Source organism: Nicotiana sylvestris, chromosome 5, assembly GCF_000393655.2.
Source record: "Nicotiana sylvestris chromosome 5, ASM39365v2, whole genome shotgun sequence".
NCBI classification, from domain to species: Eukaryota; Viridiplantae; Streptophyta; class Magnoliopsida; order Solanales; family Solanaceae; genus Nicotiana; species Nicotiana sylvestris.
The window spans coordinates 65,445,454-65,465,580 of NC_091061.1; the positions used below are offsets into that span (position 1 = coordinate 65,445,454).

General features: G+C 39.9%; 1 protein-coding gene across 1 annotated transcript; it reads right to left on the reverse strand.

Moving 5' to 3' along the window:
* Window positions 1-17,667: 17,667 nt before the first annotated feature.
* Window positions 17,668-18,564, reverse strand: LOC138868754 (uncharacterized). Its single transcript, XM_070146324.1, has one exon. The coding sequence runs from the start codon at window positions 18,562-18,564 to the stop codon at window positions 17,668-17,670; it is 897 nt and encodes a 298-aa protein (XP_070002425.1).
* Window positions 18,565-20,127: the final 1,563 nt, after the last annotated feature.

Consider the following 20,127-nt stretch of genomic DNA (forward strand, 5'->3'; position numbering starts at 1 on the left):
TACTTCTAAAGTTAAGGGTTCAAAATATAATTTTTGTTAAAAGTTTGATAATTATTTACATATATAATTCTGCTTCATTTAACCTAAAGACTTTTTAAAAATAGACAGAATACCCTAAATGGCACTTATACTAATACTGTTTTGTCATCTCGGTCTCCAAACTTAGCATTTTGCCAATTGAACACTTATACTCGTTCAAATCGTATATAATAAACGTTTATGACAAGAGGTTGTCAGTGCGTGTAATTCAATCTCCTACACGTAAGATGTCACGTCATTACTAGTGCCACATAGGAAAATAAACTATTGATTTATCTTTATTTTTTTCCCTATCCACCATCTCTTCTCCTTACCGCCAACAACTCCACCATTGCCATTGCCGAAAAATTCCTCCGGCCACCGGAGAACACCATTAAAATTTGGAGTTCACTCTTCATTCTCCATTGATTTCTTATTATTGACAAAAAGCACACTTCATTCCTAAATAATCTGAACAATTTCTTTTGGCGCTGAAGATGAAGTACTCAGACCCGACATTTTCCCTTTCAAAATTCATTACAGATATTAGATCCCACCCACGACTACTCTATACTTTACGATTTCTAGGTATTTACTTTGTTATATTTTTCTACCATTCTATCCCTTCTCCCTTTCTCTAAATACAGTACTTATAACTCATAGATTTGAGCCTTGCCCAACATTTTAATCTTGGAAAATAGTACATTAACTGAACAATTTTTTTTTTCTTCAAAAAAGCAGATTCACTTCTCCATTAAAACCGAACCCATCCTTTGCCCTTTAGAAAAGTGTTATCTAAAAATTATAATAATTTTTGTTGGATGAGAATATATAGGTTCAAGGTAAAATAATTTTTGGGTGAAAATTGGGAGGGAGACCGGGAAAGGAAAGGGGGGTGCAGGTGTGGTGGGGTGTGGGGTGGGGAGGGGAACGGGAAGGGGAAGAAAGAGAAAAAGAAATAGGAAAAATGAGATTGGCGAAGAGCGGAAGGGGGGGGGGGGGGGAACGGGAAGGGGAAGAAAGAAATAAAAATGGGAGATGGGTTTTGGGGAAGAACGGGAAGGGGTTTAATTTACTTTCTTTAAATTTTACAATTTTTTCATTTTATTATTTTTTTCTCCTTAGTTCAATCATTTCTTAGGCTAATTTTTGATGTTTTCGCTCGTTGCACGCGTGAATTACATGCTTGTTGTCCAACTCAGTCATAATGCTGTCATATATGATTGGTCAACAGTTAGAGGGGGTTTAAAATATAAATTTTGATAAAGTAAAAGAGTTTGGATAAAAACAAATTAAGTAAAAGGACCGGGATGACAAAGTGACACAAGTATAAATATCATTTAGGCTATTCTGCCTTAAAAATAAAAATGAGAGATTACATATTGTGGAAAAATTAAATGGTTTGGGGCACTAAAGTGGCAAGCCAACTTTGAACAAACTTAACGGAAAAAAGTATATTTAAACTAATAGTATAATAACAGGGATATATATGGACTCAAAGTATAATAAGGAATATATTTAAATATTTTCTGATAGTACAAGAAGATATTTGATCCTTTTCCAATTTAAATTTTATCTAGGTTTGAACAAGTATCAGATTAGACACTTAGCAAACCGGATGGGATCTCATTCCTAGCTTCACTATGAAGTACTTACAAATGGGATCTACCAACCTTCCTTTTTTTTTTTCTTTTTTTTTTCTTTTTAAATTTAAATTCACATAGTTAACCAAGGAAGGACTAGTAACCATAAGTCTATTGGAATTTGAACTTATGTCTTCTTGTTGTTTCAATTTATTTCACTTTTCTCTAATTGAAAATTAATGCTAAATTTGAATCGAATAATTTTACCTTTTAAATCAAAATTTAGATACTCGAAACCAAATAAAAAGTACACATTATACATTGTAATCTATATCTATCTATTTATCTATATTATTATAAAAGCATGAATAAAATGTTGGTTTACAAAAATAACCTTTTAATATTAAGCATAATAACTCACAATAAAATGACATAATCGAAATTCTAGACATTAGCCTTGTAATCCTATTAGTTTTAGGACATAATACTACATATTATATATAGGATTATGTTGCCTCGCACATATATATGAAATATCATTCTTCTACAGGTAATTTATGTAATAAAGTATGCCTTTCCTTCTTGATATTTTTATTTTCTTATTCGCAAAATTGTCAATGATGACTTGCTTTCAGGTGACTAGGGTCTTGCTGCAGTTCTAGGTAGGGTCTTCTCTTCGTAAATATAAGTTCGTAAAATAATAAACATGTGGTATTTTTTGTGCTCTAATTTGAGGTAATGAGACTTGTCACACCTCCTTTTTCCGCCCCCGCGAGGGGCGTACGAGTTTTTTTCAATTAAAGGACAATCAAAACGGGATTTGTTTATTTATTTCAGAGTCGCCACTTGGGAGATTTAGGGTGTCCCAAGTCACCAATTTTAATCCCGAATCGAGGAAAAGAATGACTCCATATTACAGTCTGCGTACCAGAAATCCGGATAAGGAATTCTGTTAACCCGGGAGAAGGTGTTAGGCATTCCCGAGTTCCGTGGTTCTAGCACGGTCGCTCAACTGTCATATTTGGCTTGATTATCTGATTTAATACATGTTGAACCTATGTGCAAAATTTAACTTTTAACCGCTTTTATCATTATTCTTATTATTATTTTATACAAGAATTGCAACGTCGTGAAAATGCATCTCGAACCATGTCACAACCAGTGTACACGTGATTTGTTGACGCATTTTGACTCCGTCAAGATCGGGATTTGGGTTACATAAATGCACACCCATATTTAAGAAAATAACCTTATTAAATATGTGCCAAAAGACTACGCGTTATTATACTTTTAGGTAGGACCGTGAAATTTACTAAACGGCCCATCCCGGGATCTAAGTATTTTTTTTAAAATAAATAAATAAATGAGATTGGAGAATCCTGCAAATTTTTGTATTGTTTACATCTATTTATTTTTAGCGAAATCCTTCTTTATTTTATGAATATCCTTTAATGACTACATTTTTATTATTACTAAGTTTATCTATAAATATAAAATCAATCTCTACATACTTAAAAATAACATATTAAATAGAAGAGAAAAACAAATATTAATGGAAAGTAATAAAAATTATAATTATAAATACAACATGGAATTGTCAAATAATTTTTTTTTTTTTTTAAAACTAATTATCCCATAGTCGGATTAAAAATCATATTGTTAGATGACTTGAGCTATTGAAATTAATTATTTACAAATACTGAAAATTAGAAATAGTCTTGATTACTAAACCGTATTTCTAAAAATTAAATAATTTAACCTTAACTAACCTTGTTTTAATTCAAATCCTGTCCTAATATTTGATTCGCAAAATTAATTCATGTTTTAACTGAATTTAGCTACATGATTCCGATTAACTTAACGTTGGCGATACTAAAACCCTTATGAATAAGGAACTTAATCAATTTTGCCAAACTGATTTAATAAAGCCATTTTTACGTTATTTTCTTCTATTTTAATTATTTGACAGTTTAATCAGTAATGAACATGCTTAAATATATACTACCTAATAATCAGGTTAAAGCAAAGCATTATTTAATACATCGCTACAATATGCCTAATTATGCAAAACAACGGCGATTTACAGAATAATAATACATGAAATAACATAAATGCAATTAATAAAAAAAACTAAATTAAAAATTTAAACTTCCATTCTTCATTTTCAGCTTACAAAAGGCCAAAATTACAGTTGTGTACCTGATATTGTCAATATAAGAAGAAGAAAGTCAGCCACATAGTATGTAACACAGCAACAACAATAATAACCAACAATCCAGTAAACAGAAATCCCAGTGACAGATTTGAAAATCAAAATAAAATCCAGAAACACCAACAACAAACAACGGACAGAAACCAAAGGAATTTTCAGATTTTGAAAGGCTAATTAATATTTAACCCTTCTTTTCTAAACCCGTATATCAGAATATTTATCAGGTATGTACTACTCTCTCTTCTAATTTCCAGCTCCTTTTTTATTTGTATTTTTTTTTTCTTGAAAGTTTTAATATTTTTCGGAATTTTCTTTCTCTCTTAAATATTCAGCTCTTTTTTCTCTCTCTATATCTGTCTTTTGTCCCCCTAAAATCTGATCAAGCCTCATATATATATCACATCCCAAAACCCTTTAATTAATTAATAAAACAACCATTTTCTCCTACCAAACCCATTATCTTCTCACTCATCCCCATTTTAATCCCACTAAATTAAACAAATATATCAACCCACCCCATTACATCTTGTCGCCCATGCTTATCATAAACAATTACCATATTCCCCTCCACTACATTATGTCTTGTCCCTCATTATATTAAACAATTACATCACCTACACCCCATTACCTTTTGTCCCCCATGCTTAACATAAAGAATTATTCAAAATGTTCAATTCCCAAACTACCCCTCCGACCTTATTACAATTATCATTTTACCCCTGAATGTACTGCAATTTACCAAACTACCCCTATCAGCTATAACCAATCAATTAATCAAACTCAACCAAAATATAGCCAATATGACCAATTTCTACACAAATTCGAACAACAAATTCGAACTAAATGATGAACAACAAAGAACAACTAAAATTTTGATTGAACAATATTTTTAGCAACAAACAAACCTACTTTCAGATTCAACAACAACTACAACAAACAAGTATATTCAGATTTCTAAATTCAATAATCACTTGATCTTAAAATCAAATCTAACAACATTACAACCAACAATTCCTATATTAAACTTAAACAAGATTATGAGACAAACTCAAGAAATAATCATAAATGATAAACAATAAACAAGAAAATCAAACTTATACTAATTTCGGATTCAAGAACAATCAAACAAAGTATGGACATAAATGAAAAAATTCAACAACAATAACAAGCAAGTTTTATTCAAATTCGAATTAAACTTGTATTAAGCTTAAACAAAACAAATAAACTTATTCAAATCACTAAACTTCAAATAATCAATTTAACTTCAACTTAAATCAAACAAACATCATAACAAAAATGAACGATTCACACTAAAATAAACACTCGAGATTAAATTACTTGATGAAGAACTAACAAACTTCAAACATAATAAACACGAATTTGTCACCTTCATGAATTTATCAATAAATCCAAACAAATCGGGGGTGCAACAAGGCTGTCATTTCTATGTAAAGCATTTACAAATTAACAACAGGCATTAAGAATGGAGAAACGGAACCTTTCGTTGAACGACCAACTCGAGTTGACGTACAAAAGACTCGACGGACCAAAGCTTGAACAAATGACGACAGTGGTCGTTCATGGTTGTGTCGACGTAGTGGATACAATAGAAGCTCGATGTTGAGGCGACGTAATGGCAGCCGTGGCTGCCTGTGTCGATGAGGCAGAATCTGGACGAGGCAGCCATGTCCATGCTGAGTCGACGAGGCAGAAGCTGGAGCAGCTGGACGACGCAGCAGGGGCGATGGCATCCGTTTGGTCGCCGCTGGTTCTCGCAACTGTGATCGGAGCTCGCGACTATGGTCGCGCTGGCTGGGGTTCGACGTCGACGATGATGGAGGCTGGGAGCTGCTGGGTGCGTCGACGGGCGGACATGGGAGGGCAGCTTGTAAGCTTTGAAGAAGAAGAAGGTAAGAGAGGGGCAGGTGGGATTTTTCAACAGTGAATTTTTTTTTAGGGTTTTGTCTTTTTGAAATGAAAGATATGGAAATAGGGGTGTTGGGTCTTTGGATTGGGTCGACCCGGTTTGAAATGGACCGGGTCGTGTGGAAGGTTGGACAATTGTTTGGGCCTGGGGTTGAAATTTGAAGAAGTGGCCCAATCCGATTTTTTTTTGTATTTTTGCTCTCTTTTCTTCTTTTATTTTTCTAAAACTAAATTTTAAAAATTCTTAAAATATTATTAAGAACTAAAATAAGTTATAAAAGCACAAATTAACTCCCAATAACAATTAACGCACAATTAAGTAATAATTAAGCATAAAATTGCATATTTGGACATTAAATGCTAAAAATGCAAAAGATACCTATTTTTTGTAATTTTTAATTTTTGTAAAACAAACTTAATTACTAACAATTGTAGAATTAAATCCTACATGCAAAATGCGATATATTTTTGGATTTTTATTAATTTAACAAATAAACATGCACAGACAAATACAAATAATTATCCAAAATGTCACAAAAATTCTCAAAATTGCACACCAAGGAAAATCATTTTATTTTGAATTTTTTTGGGAGTAATTCTCATATTGGGCAAAAATCACGTGCTTACAGCTGCCCCTCTTTGCCCGAAGACACGAAGGGTTTTCGTGCAAAGATAAAGTGAGCGATTTTTGCCCGTTCGAGTACTCCGTGTGAAGCATTTTTTGAAAGTTTTTACCGAACCTTTGCTTCAGAGGTTTCCTACATATCCTGGGCTAAACAGGAATCAGGTCAATGTAGTTCGGGAAGTTTTGGTAGCTAGGACTACCATGGGACTGCAATGTTACTGTTGTTGTATTCTACTTTTACTTGTTTGCTGACCTCCTTATTACACCATGCTTAAAAGAAAACAAGAAGCTAGGCTAGACTACAGATCATAAGATCTCATTTATTTGCAACTTGTTCCTGTTGCCTTGCTTTCTTGTCGGCTTGCGTTTCTTCCAGTGTTTTTCTTCCGAGACTTTGGGGATGACACTGGCCTTTTGCTTTTCTGAATACCGGTTTTCATTATTCCGTTCTGTCTGCTGGGGACATGCCTTCCTTCATTAAGCTTTGTTATGTTGGGCATAATTCAATGTTCACATGCCACTTCTTTCAAGACGCGTCTTTTCTTCCTTTTGACTCATGCGCTTGAGTTTGTGCTGGGACCTCTTGTTGCAACCTTCTGTTTTCCGGTGCTGAGGATTTTTTATTGTTTCCTGCTGGGAATTCCTGTTGTAACCTTCTACCTTCCGGTGGGTTGCTGATTTCAAGATCTGCAGTATAAGACTGAAAAGTATTCCTCTCGTTATACAGGTGGGCGCCTGGACATGAAATGAAAATGTATACCCGCATTATACTGGTGGGCGTCCTAGAAATGAAAAACTGAAATGTATGCCCGCATTATACTGGTGGGCGACCTAGCACACGAAATGAAAAACAGAAATGTATTCCTGCATTATACTGGTGGGCGACCTAGAACAAAAATGAAAAAACAGAAATGTATTCCCGCATTATACTGGTGGGCGACCTAGGACATGAAATAAAAACAGAAATGTATTCCCGCATTATACTGGTGGGCGCCTAGGACATGGAATGAAAAACAGAAATGTATACCCGCATTATACTGGTGGGCGACCTAGAACATGAAATAAAAACATAAATGTATACCCGCATTATACTGGTGGGCGACCTAGGACATGAAATGAAAACAGAAATGCATACCCGCATTATACTGGTGGGCGACCTAGAACATGAAATGAAAACATAAATGCATACCCGCATTATACTGGTGGGCGACCTAGAACATGAAATGACAAGACAAAAAATGTATACCCGCATTATACTGGTGGGCGACCTAGAAATGAAAAACTGAAATGTATACCCGCATTATACTGGTGGGCGACCGAGAACATGAAATAAAAACAGAAATGCATACCCGCATTATACTGCTGGGCGACCTAGAACATGAAATAAAAATAGAAATGCATACCCGCATTATACTGGTGGGCGACCTAGAACATGAAATGAAAAGACAAAAAATGTATACCCGCATTATACTGGTGGGCGACCTAGAAATGAAAAACTGAAATGTATACCCGCATTATACTGGTGGGCGACCGAGAACATGAAATAAAAACAGAAATGCATACCCGCATTATACTGGTGGGCGGCCTAGAACATGAAATAAAAACAGAAATGCATATCCGCATTATAGTGGTGGGTGACCTAGAACATGAAATGAAAAGACAAAAAATATATTCCCGCATTATACTGGTGAGCGCCTAATTGGTAAAGAATAATTTGAATTTGTTTCCTCGATTCTCCGAGAAAATTTTCACTTGTGGCAGAAAATTGTCTGCCCCAATTCTGGCGATCTTTCTTATGGCGTATCTTTAGGCCATCATCAACACTTTATTTTCCTGTTCAAATCAAAGAAAATTTATTTAGTTTTTTTTTCTTGAAATATGGCGAGTGGTCATGTCACTCCTGATGGGGATGATTGTTCCCTTTCCCTTATTCCTGTTCGGCGTTCCCAAAACTTGTTGGGGATGATGTTATTTGCTGGGGATAACATTCTGCTGGGGATGGTTTTTCCATTTATCCCTTCCCCATTTTGTATCTCAAAAATTGCTGGGGGTTATTTTGCTGAAGATGGATTTTCCTTTCTTCCCTTCCCATTCTGTGTTGTCCGACCACCTCGGAACTTGGTCGATATTCGGTCGAAGTCCTACTGGGAATCGTCTTGGAACTTGGCCCACAATTTCCTCAACATGTTTTTTTCGGTTCTTCCCCGTACTTTCCTTGCCATTTTAGGACAATATTATTCGGCCTGGCAACCAACGTCTTTTGTCTTATTGCCTTGTCTCTGGCCTGCCCTTTTCACATTTTATGTTGTACCATTTTGGCAACTGGTAGTAAGCTCTGAAAGACCTTCCTTAAAACATAAATTTCTGGAAAAATTCTTTTAAACAAAGAAAATTAAAAGATAGAAAAAGAGAAAATCTTTCTGAATAATTGATGGGGAAAAAAAAGAAATGAACTTATCTGGGTGATATAACCGATTCCAACGATCATGTTGTGCATTCCGGATTAATCAACCCAGTCTATTTGTGTCGATCAATCTTTCTGATGTCTTCACTTGCTGGGGATAAATAGGTGCCCAATTCTTCGCAAAATGCGGATCCTTTCCGCCAATCTATCTTGTCGCCTCATAGTGCCCTTCGCGGGGTTTTCACTAACAAGGCTCTCTCATTTCTCACAACTCCCGTCGCCTTATGGTGCCTGTGAAGGTTTTCACCGATAAGACTCTCTCATTTTGTATTTCTCAGCTTACGTCGCCTTATGGCGCCTGTGAAGGTTTTCGCCGATAAGACTCTCTCATCTTATTTTCTCAGCTTGGGATTGGAGTGTTGCCGATAAGATTTTTCTCTGCCGGGAATTCTTTTGGCTATTAATTCTTTCAACTCATGATCCTCATTCAGTCGGGGACCGGCCTTTTATTCTTGGTTTTCATTTGCCTGTCTTAACACCTCTCGGATACTGATCGGGAGGTCTTTTTTGGACATCAATATAGGTTTTAGAAGAAAAGGATATAAAATTCAAAATAACTTTGAAGGGTAAAGTATTACAACTCTTGGAATCAAACTCTTTTTTTTCAAAATTTAGAAACATAATTTCTGCCCCAGTTTTCTTGCTTGGGGATTTTTTCTTTTGATTTTTTTCTCCTTTTTTTTGTTACCTTATGACCGAGCCGTGAGGCGCCTACGTATCCTCTTTGAGGAATCAGGTCGAACGTAGTTCACTGACTCCTTTGTTTTCTTGCGACCTTCAATTTTTTTCATATATTTTTTCATTTTTTTCATTAATGATTCCAAGAGAGGGGTATAAAAAGATAAGTACGGCTCAAAGGGGTAAAACAAAGGTTAAAAGTGTTTGGATAGAAGAAAGAATTGCCTCCGTCATTTCATTATCCGATAAGCACTAAGTACAAACAAACAAATAAACAACAAAAGAAATTACACATAATATCTTTTGACTGCATCAGAATTGATAGCCATGTCGACGCATCTTCCTTCAACATCCGTCAGACGTAAAGCGCCATTGGATAATACTCTGGTCACAATATACGGCCCTTGCCAATTCGGGGCGAACTTGCCTTTTGCCTCAATCTGATGTGGGAGGATCCGTTTCAATACTTGTTGCCCTACTTCAAATTTTCTGGGGCGCACCTTCTTATTGTATGCTCTTGCCATTCTCTTTTGATACAACTGGCCATGACATACTGCTGCCAATCTTTTTTCATCCATTAAACTCAGCTGCTCTAGTCGGGTTTTGACCCATTCATCATCGTCAATCCCGGCCTCAGCGATAATTCGAAGGGAAGGAATTTCAACTTCTGCTGGTATTACTGCTTCGGTTCCGTATACCAACAAATAAGGAGTCGCACCTATTGAAGTACGAACAGTAGTGCGGTATCCTAACAACGCAAATGGTAGCTTTTCATGCCATTGTCTGGATCCTTCAATCATTTTCCTCAATATCTTCTTTATATTTTTGTTGGCTGCCTCAACTGCTCCATTCGCCTTGGGCCGATACGGGGTGGAATTACGGTGTGTAATCTTAAACTGTTCACATACTTCTCTCATCAAGTTGCTGTTAAGATTAGCACCATTGTCCGTGATTATTATTTTTGGGATCCCAAATCTACAGATGATATGGGAATGGACAAAATCCACCACTGCCTTCTTGGTTACTGACTTGAAAGTTTTGGCTTCAACCCACTTAGTGAAATAATCGATGGTTACCAGAATGAACCTGTGACCGTTCGAAGCTGCCGGCTCGATAGGCCCAATGACATCCATGCCCCATGCCACAAATGGCCATGGTGCTGACATTGTGTGCAATTCCGTTGGTGGAGAATGAATCAAGATCTCCGTGTATCTGACACTGATGGCATTTTCGTACGAAACTGATACAATCATGCTCCATAGTGAGCCAATAATATCCCGCTCGCAGAATCTTCTTTGCCAACACATATCCGCTCATATGGGCCCCACAGACTCCAGCATGTACCTCTGTCATCACTATCGTGGCTTGACCTTGCATCAATACATCTCAGCAATCCCAGATCTGGGGTTCTTTTGTACAACATTCCTCCACTGAGGAAAAATCCATTTGCCAGTCGTCGAATGGCTCTCTTTTGATCTCCGGTTGCCTGCTCCGGGTATATCCCCATCCTGAGGTATTCCTTGATATCATAAAACCATGGCTCGCCATCCATTTCTTCTTCTATTATGTTGCAGTAGGCATGCTGATCACGAACCTGAATATACAATGGGTCAACATGGATTTTGTCTGGATGGTGCAACATCGATGCTAAAGTGGCCAAAGCATCGGCAACCTCATTGTGAACTCTCGGGATGTGTCTGAACTCCACTGATCGAAATCGCTTGCTCAGATCGTGCAAACATTGTCGATATGGTATAAGCTTCAAATCCCGTGTTTCCCATTCACCCTGGATCTGATGTACTAGGAGGTCCGAGTCTCCCAAGACCAAGACGTCCTGAACATCCATGTCTGCAGCCAATCGTAGGCCCAAAATGCATGCCTCATATTCAGCCATGTTGTTGGTACAATAGAAACGTAGCTGAGCTGTAACAGGATAGTGATGTCCTGTTTCTGAAATAAGTACTGCTCCTACTCCAACTCCTTTTGCATTAGCAGCCCCGTCAAAGAAAAGCTTCCACCCTGGTTCCTCATTCAGTTCTAACTCCTCTATATGTATCACTTCTTCATCTGGAAAATACGTCCTCAAAGGCTCGTATTCTTCATCAATAGGATTCTCAGCCAAGTGATCGGCCAATGCTTGGGCTTTCATGGCCGTCCTCGTCACATAGACAATGTCGAACTCTGTGAGTAATATCTGCCATTTTGCCAATCTTCCTGTGGGCATAGGCTTCTGGAAAATATACTTTAATGGATCCAGGCGTGAAATAAGGTAAGTAGTATGTGACGACAGATAATGCTTAAACTTCTGTGCTACCCAAGTTAGAGCACAACATGTCTTCTCAAGTTGAGTGTACTTATTCTCATAGACTGTAAACTTCTTGCTGAGATAATAGATGGCTTGCTCTTTTCTTCCTGTGATGTCGTGTTGACCCAACACGCAACCAAACGAATGATCCAGGACCGTTAGATAAAGGATTAATGGCCTCCCCGACTCAGGTGGAACCAATACAGGTGGATTGGATAAATAACCTTTGATCTGGTCAAATGCCTCCTGACATTCTGCCGTCCATTCTATCGCGGCATCTTTCCTCAGCAATCGAAAGATGGGTTCACAAGTTGTTGTGAGCTGAGCGATGAATCTGCTGATATAGTTCAACCTTCCCAACAGACTCATTACTTCTGTTTTGTTCCTCGGTGGCGGCAATTCCTGGATGGATTTGATCTTTGACGGATCCAACTCAATGCCTCGCCGACTGACGATAAATCCTAACAGCTTTCCAGATGGAACACCAAATGCACATTTGGCTGGGTTGAGCTTAATGTCGTACCTTCGAAGTCTTTGGAAAAACTTCCTAAGGTCTGCTACGTGGTTTTCCTGACGCTTGGATTTGATGATCACATCATCTACGTACACTTCGATCTCTTTGTGTATTATATCATGGAACACAGTAGTCATTGCTCTCATGTACGTTGCCCCAGCGTTCTTCAAACCGAATGGCATTACCCGATAGCAATAAGTCCCCCATGGCGTAATGAAAGCTGTTTTCTCTGCATCTTCTTCATCCATCAGAATCTGATGATACCCGGCGTAGCAATCCACAAAGGAGCCGATTTCTCGTCCGGCGCAATTGTCGATCAAGATATGGATATTGGGCAATGGAAAGTTATCTTTTGGGCTTGCCCTGTTCAGATTGCGGTAGTCGACGCATACCCTGATCTTCCCATCTTTCTTTGGTACTGGCACCACATTAGCCAACCAATCAGGATATCGAGTGACCCGAATAACCTTTGCTTGCAGCTGCTTGGTTACTTCTTCTTTAATCTTCACACTCATATCTGTCTTGAACTTCCTCAGTTTCTGCTTGACGGGAAGGCATGCCGGGTCAGTGGGCAATTTGTGAACCACTAGCTTGGTGCTTAAACCCGGCATGTCATCATACGACCATGCAAAAACATCTTTAAACTCAATGAGTGCTTTGATTAATTCTTCCCTGATGCCAGGCTCAATGTGGATGCTGATTTTGGTTTCTCGGACATTATCCGCATCCCCTAGATTTACAGCCTCGGTGTCATTCAGATTAGGCTTGGGTTTCTCTTCAAATTGGCATAGTTCTCGGTTTATTTCTTCGAAGGCTTTATCCTCATCATATTCAGACTCATCGTCACAATCGATCTCTTGTATCATTAAATCAGAGTCAGATTGATTTATTAGACTAGGTCGAAGATCCGTCGTGCATTCCATGTCATTAGAACCAGTAAAAAGAGAACTGTTCAGAAAGAGAAAAGAATAAAACAAAATTAAAATGAGACAAGAAAAGAATTTTATTAAAAATGCGGGATAACAGGGTTCACACTTTTACAAGACAAAATGAGATTTGGATTACACCCTGAATAATCCTAAAACAAGAAAGCTAAGCCTACTACCAGGACTCTCCCCGAGTAGGAAGAGGAGTAACCGTCCAATTGTTGGTTTTGGCCTCAGGCCCCATAAACTGTATGTCTGTTCCGCTGGAACCCTCTTTGACTTCTACCATATTGACATCAATGAACAATCTTTTGAAGCTCTGATTCAGATCCCCGTCAATCCTAATCAAAGGCCCGAGAATTTTCGGGATCGGTGACCCCTTGGTGCTTGCTCTAACAAAAGATCTTGAGAGACGTGGCACAGGTTTGGGAAGAAACCAAACTTTCTTCTTCATTTTCCGCACTCGCTTTACATCTGCCGCAGTTGGTTTGAACCCCAACCCAAAGGTCTCCAAATTCTTGGGCAAGGAAACAGGTTGAACAATTCCCTGAAGCTCAGCTCCCAAGCCTTTTCCTGGTACAAACCCATTACCCAGCATTTCTGAAACCATCATGACCGTTGCGGAAGCTACCCTAGGGTGCTGAATGATTTCACCCTCAGGGATCTTGTTTGCCGACACTGCATCAAAAATCTGGTAGACCCAGGGACCTTTGTCATCATTGGTCTCTATGAAGGGTACAATGGCGCCTCCTATGGTGCACGCAGTGTCCTCGCCGTGCAACACGACCTCTTGTCTATCCCACTCGAACTTGACCATCTGATGCAAGGTGGATGGCACGGCTTTGGCTGCATGGATCCACGGTCGTCCCAACAGAAGGTTATAAGATACCGCGGCATCTAATACCTGGAATTCCATGGTAAACTGGACTGGACCGATGGTCAACTCAAGTACAATATCCCCCATGGTGGCTGTTCCATTTCCGTCAAATCCTCGGATGCAAATGCTATTCTTATGGATTCTTCCATGGTCGATCTTCAACTGGTTCAGGGTGGATAATGGACAAATATTGGCGCTTGAGCCATTATCCACCAATGCCCGAGTAACTGCCGAATCTTCACATTTGACAGTTAGGTAGAGAGCTTTATTATGCTCCGTGCCATCCACTGGCAGATCATCATCTAAAAATGTTACCATGTTCACCTCGAAAATTTTGTTGGCAATCGTTTCCAGGTGATTTATAGAAATCTCGTTGGGCACATGAGCTTCATTTAGTATCTTCATCAGGGCCCGACGATGTTCATCTGAATGGATTAGTAATGATAGCAGTGAGATCTGGGCCGGTGTTTTCTTCAACTGTTCGACCACGGAGTAATCCTGCACTTTCATCTTCTTTAAGAAATCCTCAGCTTCTTCTTCTGACACAGGTTTCTTTGTTGCAGCTGGATTGGGTCTTCTCAACTCCGCCGGAGCAAAACACCGTCCTGATCGAGTCAGTCCCTGCGCCTCACAACTATTCTCCTCCACTTGTTGTCCCTTGTACATCACCACTGCCTTCTCGTACTTCCAAGGCACGACCTTGCTATCAATCACTGGTGTTTGGACTACTGGCTTTATGATGACCGGTTCCCTGCAGACCCCTTTCACAACAACCACGGGTGCAGATGATGCTCCCATTATTACCAACTTGGCTGGTTCTGGTTTCCTTGTAGCGGCAGATGGATTCTTCCCCAATATCACCACTGGCTTGACATCTTCCCCCTTCAACTGTACCCCTGCTTCCTCATCAATCGATTTTTCTTTCGAAGTGGCACGGATCATCATCACTGTCTGTGAGGGTTTCTTCGGCTCCTCTCTTTCGTGCACAAGCTCGATCATATGGGCTTCGGGGTGCTTTAGCAATGGGTTCTGGTTAATGTTGGGTGCCTCCGGGGCCTGTACCTCGATCTTGTTGGTATCAATAAGATCTTGTATCGCATGTTTCAGCCTCCAACATTTCTCGGTATCATGTCCGGGAGCTCCCGAACAATATTCACATCTTACCGAGTGATCCATATTTTGGGGTAAGGGATTTGGCAATCTAGGCTCAACAGGATTTAATAAACCCAAATGCCTCAATTTTTGGAACAAGGCAATATAAGTTTCCCCCAACTCAGTAAAAGTTCTTTGCCTCTGCAATCTTTCATTTCTGGAGGCCGGATTTCCCCTGAAACCCATACCTGGAGGGTTCCTGTAGGCTCTTGGCGGTGGATAGGTGTTTTGTGGTGGTGGGTAGGTGTTATGTGGAGGTGGGTATGTATTGTGGGGAGACGGCACACGCCATTGTGGGCGAACTGGAGGTTGGGTGTATGTCTGGGCTTGATGAACGGTGAAATATTGTTCTTGTGGTGGGTAGTAGGGTTGTGGAGGGTAATTTGGAATGTGTGGGTAGTTTAGACGATGGGGTCTGGGTTGGTAATGAGGGGAAGGACCTCTAGATCTGGACCAATTGTCGGCCTCTATTGTCGTGACCTCCTCTCTCCTTTTCTTTCCTAGCTCACCTCCCGTGCCGCTCTGAATGGCCTGAGTTGTTGCCTTAATTGCCGAGTAACTCAGGATCTTATTGGACTTAAGTCCCTCTTCTATCATACCTCCCATTTTCACCACTTCATTGAATGATTTGCCAACTGACGTCACCAAGTGACCAAAGTAAGTTGGCTCGAGAGTTTGTAGAAAGTAATCCACCATTTCTCCCTCTCTCATTGGGGGATCAACTCTGGCTGCCTGTTCTCTCTATCGGAACCAAAATTCCCGGAAGCTCTCTCCGGGTTTCTTCTCAAGCTTTAGTAATGTGAGACGGTCTGGGACTATCTCAAGGTTGTATCAGAAATGTCCTGCGAAAGCCTGTGCCAAGTCATCCCAGGTGTACCACCTGCTCGGATCTTGTCTTGTATACCACTCTAATGCGGACCCGCTCAGACTCTGGCCAAAGTAAGCTATCAATAGCTCATCTTTGCCCTCTGCTCCCCTCATTTTGCTACAAAACCCCGTAGATGTGCCATAGGATCGCCATGCCCTTCGTATAAATCGAACTTGGGCATCTTGAACCCTTCTGGTAATTGAAAGTCAGGGAAAAGGCATAGATCCTTGTAAGCCACACTGACCTGGTTGCCTAACCCGTGTATGTTCCTGAAGGACTGCTCCAGGCTTTTAAATTTCCGCATCACCTCGTCCTGCTATGGGCTCTTAGCCGGCTTTTCAATCTCCGTCGGGACCTCAAAGTGGGGATTATAGGTATGTGGCTCGGGTGCTTTGAATGTGAGTTCAGGGGGGTAATATTGTGTGTCGTGAGCCTGAAACAGTGGCTCACTGGATGATCTGTGCAATGGGGCTGGGGGAGGTGCCACAAAGACGGGAACATTTGGTGGAGGAGGGTTTTGAGTGGGTGGTGGAGCTTGGGAATCATAAGCCTCTCTTCCTTGATAATAGTGATGGCTTGGGAAACTTGTTGAAGGACCGGGAGAGGGGTATTCCGGCGTGTGTACTGGTTGGAGGGTAGGAGTAACGGGTAGTTCCTGCCCCTTCTGGGCTCTAGCTAAGGCTATCTGCATTTCATTCATTTCCAGCCTCATTTTTTCCATTTTCTCCAGGGCTTCCTTCAGCATCTGATTGGCTGTCTTTTCCGACTCAACGCTGTTGTCTGACCCAGTCATGCTTTCTGGTATAGGACCTTTCGATCTTGTTTGATAATGGTATGGTGCCAGTACGCTCTAACAAACTAACTGGTATGATTGGTAAAACAACAAACTTGTTAGTGTTAGAGTCTTAACAAATATTGTAATTGCACGTTGGGAGATGCAATGCTCTTAGGCAGTTAATCATTTCTAACATGCTTTTGCTCTGACCGCATGCATAATCCCGGTTTATTTTGTTCTGACAGATATACATATATATATATTTATATATATATATATATATTTTCATAATTACGGTCGAATCCTATAGAGATTGCCTACGTATCGTGACCCCGCACGAATCAGACCAAGCGTAGTTCGTGCATCCATAAAATAAAGACCCAATTTTACATTTTGTTACCCAAATATGCTATTACAAACTATTATTTGAAAGAAAACAAATGAAATACAGACTCCACACTATTAACAATGTTTGAAGAGAACATAGGGGTAGACAACAAACTCTGAAAAACAAACAAGTGCAGACTTGAACTAGGGATACATTAAAGATTTCAATTTAGGTGCCCACGAGGCATCGTTCGGCCTTTCCGCGGGCTTTGGTGTAAGGCCCCTTTTCAAGTTCTTCAACTCATTCATGATCCGGTGGACGTAGCCCATGATGGAGGCAAGAAGGGTATCACGAGGTATTTGCTCACATGCTAGGCATCTCATGTAGATGTAGTGCCCAATCTCATCAATCCTACCTCAGATATTATCCCTTTCTATGCACAGCTGTTCTATCCGTTGATTCTTTAGTCCCAATATTCGAGTATTGTCAATGAGCTGATCTTGGAACCTCTCCATTTGTTCTTCCATTCGGGCTATTGTCTCATAGAAGCGTTCCCTATCTGTTCTAGCATCCCGGGCTTGTTTAAGGACCCGATTATTGAGAATGGAGTTTATTTCTCTCAATGTTGTAACACTAATTTCGTAGTCCCTTTTCACTTGCCATAGGTGCTCTCTCCGTGCTGCTATAACTTTTGCCCACCTGATCCGCATTCTTGCTATACAAGCCTCAGATCTCTCCAAGTCTTCTCGGCTTTTGCTGACCTGACTCCTCAACTCTGCTATCAACCTCGTATCAGTCCGGCTTCTCAGTTGGTTGTTGGCATCCATTTTCATCCTCCGGATCTGAGCTTTGAGGTTCTCGCTTTCTCTGGTTAATCTGTTCTTTTTTCCCTTGTCGGCAGCAACCTGCACTTTGTTCTTAAATTTTATATCCTTAATCTGTTGTTTCAGCTTGCCTATTTCGGCAAGATATTCCCGCTCTTTGGCCAACCGATCCCAATGTTCTTGTGAAGCCTTGGCAAACTCTTGAAGGTGAGATGTTTTAGCCGGCCTTCCAGACGACATTTCCCCTTTGTACCAAGCCTGATATCCAGGTGAAACTTCCCTTCTTGCTTGATTCAACACACAAGTATTTGCCTCTAAGTATTGACATTGGCTCCAAATCTGGCGGACCCTCGCTTCAGGAAACTGACCATCAGAACTGATCTCAATTACCTGAGTGCTTAAATCCTCATCTTTGGGCACTATCTGACACCTCCCAAGTTGCCTCAAAACCCGATACGGCGCATAAGGTTGAATGCTCTTAAGTCCCATCAAGAGAAAATGGGGTCTAGCTGCTGGCATGTATATGACTTCGTCGATCGGTAACCATCCCAGTGTCCACTGTATTTGACTGGCGTTGAGGGTCCGGAAATATGAAGTCCATGCCGAGACTCCTTCAGGTAGGCGGGCCTCATTAATTCTGGTGTAGAACTCCTCTATGCATGTCTTTTCAGAAGACCCATGGCTTAGGAACTGGGCTCGGTGACATAGGTGTTCGGTCATCCACATTTGCAACAACAAGTTACAACCTTCAAAAAAGTTTCCTCCGGCTTGGCAGGCCGTGAGAGCTCGGAACATATCAGATACAATCATCGGTGCCAGCGTGCTATCTTTTTGAGTGAGCAAAGTAGTGACGACCCCAGCTATCTTTATGTCAATATTCCCGTCTTTTCTCGGTAAAATTAAAAGCCCTAAGAAGGTTATCATGAAAGCAACCCGTCTATGTTCGTCCCACTTTCGACGGTTACTTTTGCTGCACAACTTGTTTTCTGGCTTGTCGAATCCTCCTATGTGGCCATATCTTTGGTATATGAAGCTCAGAGTGCAAAAACCTTTTGCCAAATCAGGGTTATGGATTGTTCTGACTATCTTTAACGAATCCAGAAACCGGTGCACTGCTACGGCTCTTGGAGCAACCAGGTATTTGTGCCTCAACGGAACCTCAGTACTGCCGATATACCCTGCTATTTCCTCTAAAGTTGGGGTGAGTTCAAAGTCCGAGAAATGGAAGACATTGTGCGCAGGGTCCCAGTAAGGGACTAGGGCTCTTATAATATCTCCTCGAGGCCTGATGTCCAACAAACTCGTGAGACCTTTCAAATGTTTCTTGATTTCGTCATGCCCTTCTTTCCCTAAATCACTCCACCATAGCCGCAACTGGAGGGGAATTTTATTCATGATTGAAAAAGGTTCATTCTGAATCGTGCTCATTCTGCACATTTATTAATATGATTAAACAAAAGAAAATTTATTTGACTCAAAATGATTTGATTATTTTCCTAAAAAAATAGATCTTCCGAACACGACCTTTCAGCACTTCAGGGACAAAGATTTTAAGGTTGTGCGAGTAAAAAAAAATGACAAAAGTGGCCATTTATACAAAGTCAGCCTTCCGGCGTTCCTTTTGGGAGAATTCGGCTTTTGATAAAAAACGGCATCACCCGACTCTGTGACAGAAAATTAAAATTTTGACATATATTTTTTCGATTTTTTACAAAATGGGAGGTTGGACCCGAAGAGGGTTGCCTACGTATCTCACGTCCTGTGAGAATCAAACCGGCGCAGACATAAACTAAACTTGTAAACAAGACTCCTTTTTTTTTCAAATAAATTAAACTAAAAAAATAAAACATTTTTATTTTTATTTTTCAAAATTTTGGCAGGGTTTTGATACTTTTTGGACTTTTGGTTTTATTTTTCTAAAAAGTAGTTATCTCCCTACACTGCTATTTTTCTCTTCTTCCTTTTTTTCCACAATTTATCTTCCAACATTCCCGAGATTCAGAAACCGGTCAACATGCAAGTTCGAAACAAATATATGTACAGAGCAAGTAG

Excerpts from the sequence above, each read along its gene's own strand:
- LOC138868754 (XM_070146324.1), bottom strand. The coding sequence starts at position 18,564 with ATGGGACTTAAGAGCATTCAACCTTATGCGCCGTATCGGGTTTTGAGG.